General features: G+C 38.7%; 1 protein-coding gene across 2 annotated transcripts in view; it reads right to left on the bottom strand.

The window, feature by feature from the left end:
* Positions 1–4295, bottom strand: part of SLC9A8 (solute carrier family 9 member A8) — a 72128-nt gene that overhangs the window by 51501 nt on the left and 16332 nt on the right. The window contains exon 4 of one of the 2 annotated variants that reach the window (XM_019640939.1): positions 972–1030. The exons of the other annotated variant lie outside the window; for it this stretch is intronic. Within the exon in view, the coding sequence (XP_019496484.1) occupies positions 972–1030 (59 nt within the window). The remainder of the gene's footprint in view (positions 1–971; positions 1031–4295) is intronic. 2 annotated transcript variants of the gene reach the window in all.

The raw sequence follows: 4295 nt of genomic DNA, 5'->3' as shown, positions 1-4295 counted from the left end.
TAGTACATACAATATTTCCTGAATATTATTTATAACAGTTTCAAATTGTGTTTTAGATCAGAGTATAAGGCTTGGTTTGCACATTTTACACTCGACAGTTTAACAGGTCAATTAATCCTAGCACCTAGAAGCTGCATCAAAGTAGGAGGGGCTCAAATGTGATAAATTTTAAGCATATAATTCTTTAATATTTTGAAATGGACCTTATTTCCAGTCAAAAAGTCAATTTTGTAACACACTTGTTAATCTCTCCACTCAATGTGGATGCTCAAGTTGAAGTTGAAATTCAAGTTTCAAGTAGTCCTCATACCACAAGATGATGCTCATGTCTAATGACTATTGTGTAGACACAAAGGTATGGACATCCCCAAACTGAGGACAGCATGGTGCGGTGGAGAAAACAAAGAACGCACAGGGTGAGAGGGTCTGGCCACGTGACTCAATTAAGCCACTTTCGAGTTCTGTGACATTGGACATGTCCCGACTTCTCTGAGCATCACTCTCTTCATCTGTAAAAATGGGATGATGATAATAATACCCAATTTACCTCCCGTAGATATCATGAGGACAGTCTGAGCTAGAGTTTATAAAGCATTCTGTAAGCTCTACAGTGCTGGTAAAATATGTTTTATTATTCTCAGCTGTCAGAATGGAATTGGAAGCTATAAACATTGTTTAATGTTTAATGCTAATTAGAGCCTTTCCCTAAGATTATAAAAATGTGCATAAATAACAAAATATAACATGGAGTGCTCCCATGTTAATTAGAAACAGTGTGAGATTTATGCTTTTAAAAACATTCAGATATAAAGATATCAACCCTAATCTAATAGAATGTTAAAAAAAATTACTGGTGTAATATAAACTTCACAGATAAGAAAGCCACCATTAACTATCAGTGTTACTAAAATTAAGAATAACCAATAAAAATTGTAATTATGTTAAAAAAACAAACCGTTGGGTACACCTACCTTCCAATTTGCCAGTTTTTTAAACTCTATAATTTTTATAACCGCTCCCATGAGAATACCTAGAAGAGAAAATGTAAAGTTTAACATAAATTTAAGGTATGAGAAAGATTACTCAGCTTTATAATTCTAGAGAAACCGAATATTATTATGTCTCTAAATAGTTTTTATGGATTTCTGTAAGTTTTATGTCTGAAAACATAAGAATGGAAATTAGTGTGACGTTTTATGAGTCACATAGGTTTCTCACTTGTATCTCAGGCAAACATACGATAATGGCGTCTACAAAAGTCTGGGGGAAGAAAAAGCTACACAAAGTAAGACCCGAGGAGAGTCCGCCTGGCACAGAAGATTCCACCCTTGCCATTTTTGCCCAATCCATCCATTTTCAAGGTGAAATGGGAGAAAGCTAAGTTTGCCCCTTATTCCTCCCATTTTCAAAAAGCGTCCAAGATCACTTTCTTAGACTCAGATGGCAGCTCTATGGAGAGTAGTTAGTTAGAGACAAAACCCCACTGCTAAAAATAGCCTCAAGTAAAAATGCTGTGAAATTCCTGGAACAAAACAGACCATCTAAGTTCAGGCATGTTTCCATAAAGCTGACAGGCTCATTACTCTCTCATAAAGAACCTACCAAAAATAATTCTCAAAGAAGCATCACGGGGACAATTTATGATTGCTCTGTTACTCACTAGATAAATGATTTGGAACCCTGTTGGCTCATCAGAATCGCCATGGGAGCTTTATATACAATAAAGACCCCAGAGCAGAACTGCAGACCTACTAAATCACAGGATCTGGTAGGGGTGACACAAAGCAAGCCTGAAGGCCACTGTCATGGACACACAAAGACAAAGACGCCCCTTTCCCCTGCAGAGGAAGGAGCGGTTCCCACCCCCCCCACCCACTACAGAAAGCTGAAGAAACACAGCTTACTGGGCGGGGCAAGGAGACAACACTAGAACATAGANGCTCCCATGAGAATACCTAGAAGAGAAAATGTAAAGTTTAACATAAATTTAAGGTATGAGAAAGATTACTCAGCTTTATAATTCTAGAGAAACCGAATATTATTATGTCTCTAAATAGTTTTTATGGATTTCTGTAAGTTTTATGTCTGAAAACATAAGAATGGAAATTAGTGTGACGTTTTATGAGTCACATAGGTTTCTCACTTGTATCTCAGGCAAACATACGAAAATGGCGTCTACAAAAGTCTGGGGGAAGAAAAAGCTACACAAAGTAAGACCCGAGGAGAGTCCGCCTGGCACAGAAGATTCCACCCTTGCCATTTTTGCCCAATCCATCCATTTTCAAGGTGAAATGGGAGAAAGCTAAGTTTGCCCCTTATTCCTCCCATTTTCAAAAAGCGTCCAAGATCACTTTCTTAGACTCAGATGGCAGCTCTATGGAGAGTAGTTAGTTAGAGACAAAACCCCACTGCTAAAAATAGCCTCAAGTAAAAATGCTGTGAAATTCCTGGAACAAAACAGACCATCTAAGTTCAGGCATGTTTCCATAAAGCTGACAGGCTCATTACTCTCTCATAAAGAACCTACCAAAAATAATTCTCAAAGAAGCATCACGGGGACAATTTATGATTGCTCTGTTACTCACTAGATAAATGATTTGGAACCCTGTTGGCTCATCAGAATCGCCATGGGAGCTTTATATACAATAAAGACCCCAGAGCAGAACTGCAGACCTACTAAATCACAGGATCTGGTAGGGGTGACACAAAGCAAGCCTGAAGGCCACTGTCATGGACACACAAAGACAAAGACGCCCCTTTCCCCTGCAGAGGAAGGAGCGGTTCCCACCCCCCCCACCCACTACAGAAAGCTGAAGAAACACAGCTTACTGGGCGGGGCAAGGAGACAACACTAGAACATAGACGTTTATTAGCAAAAGGAGCTGCACTAACACGAACTGTCATGGGGAAGGAGGGGCTTAAGGTGAAGAGAGGAGGTTAAGTCATTTTAACTTTATAAGCCTCTATACTATTTCAACTGTTATATATTATTGCACATGGGTGCTCATTAATAGCACCATTCATACTAGCCCGAAGGTGGGAAGAACTCAAACGTCCATCAACTGATGGATGAACAAAATGTGGTGTATCCACACAATGGAATATTATCCGGCAATAAAAAGAAATGAAGCACTGATACATGACGCACTGTGGATGAATCTTGAAAACATGCCAAATGAAAGAAGCCAGACACTAAAGACATATTTTATGATTCATTTATATGAAATATCCAGAATAGGCAAATCTATAGAGACAGAAATGGTTGCCTAGGGCTTTGGGGGTGATAGCTAAAGGGTATGGGGTTTCTTTTTGGAGTGATGAAAATGTTCTAAAGTCGATTGTTGTGATGGTTGCACAATTCTTTGACTATGCTAAAAACTACTGAATTGTACATTTAAAATGGGTAACTGGTATGGTATGTGAATTATACCTCAATAAAACTGTTATAAAAAAAATGGTCACAGATTGTATGATCCCATTTATATGAAATGTCCAGAATAGGCAAATCTATAGAGACAGGAAGTGAGTTAGTAGTTTGCAGAGGAAGGGGCAAGGGGGAAGTGGGGAGTGACTGCTAATGGGTAGAGGGCTTCTTTTTGGAGTGATGAAAACGTTCTGGAATTAGATAGCGGTGGCAGTTGCACAATCCTGTGAATATAAACAAAAAGCAGTGAATTGTACCCTTTGAAATTATGGAGTTGATGGTATGTGAATTATATTTTAATTTTTTTTAAGTCCCCATTTTGTTAACTATTCCCCCAGTGATGGCTGTCTCCAACTGGTTGCTATTAACAGTTGGGCTGCAATGAACGGGCCTGTGCTGCCTATTTGTGTAAGTGTTTCCCTAAGGCAGATCCAGAGACAGGGAATGCCATGAGCATTTTTATCCCTGAAAATGTTGCCAAATTGTCCTCCAAAGTGGCTGTCCGCTTTACACCAGAGCGACCCCCACATCCTCACAACCCCACATCCTCACAACTGATAATCATCGGACTTGAACATTTCTGCCAATATGGTGGGCAAGAAATTGTACTTTAAGGTTTCAGTTTGCATTTGCAGTCAATCTGCACTTAGTAATCATTCCTGATTTATGAGGAAAGCTGAAGCTCTTTGCATGGTTTTCGATTTCATTTTTAAAGCTAGTGTTTTTCTGCTCTACTAAAACCTCAACTCTTTTTCCCCTTGTAAATGTATACCAGACTTTAATACCATGAACATCAGTAATTATTCTATTGCCTATATTATTATTTATGAGGCTCTAGAAAGCTTTGTAAAATATGATGTGATATTACTAT

Source organism: Hipposideros armiger, unplaced genomic scaffold (assembly GCF_001890085.2).
Source record: "Hipposideros armiger isolate ML-2016 unplaced genomic scaffold, ASM189008v1 scaffold_54, whole genome shotgun sequence".
Taxonomy (NCBI): Eukaryota; Metazoa; Chordata; class Mammalia; order Chiroptera; family Hipposideridae; genus Hipposideros; species Hipposideros armiger.
The sequence above is the reverse complement of the archived record's forward strand: the minus strand, read 5'-3'. Positions and strand labels throughout refer to the sequence as shown.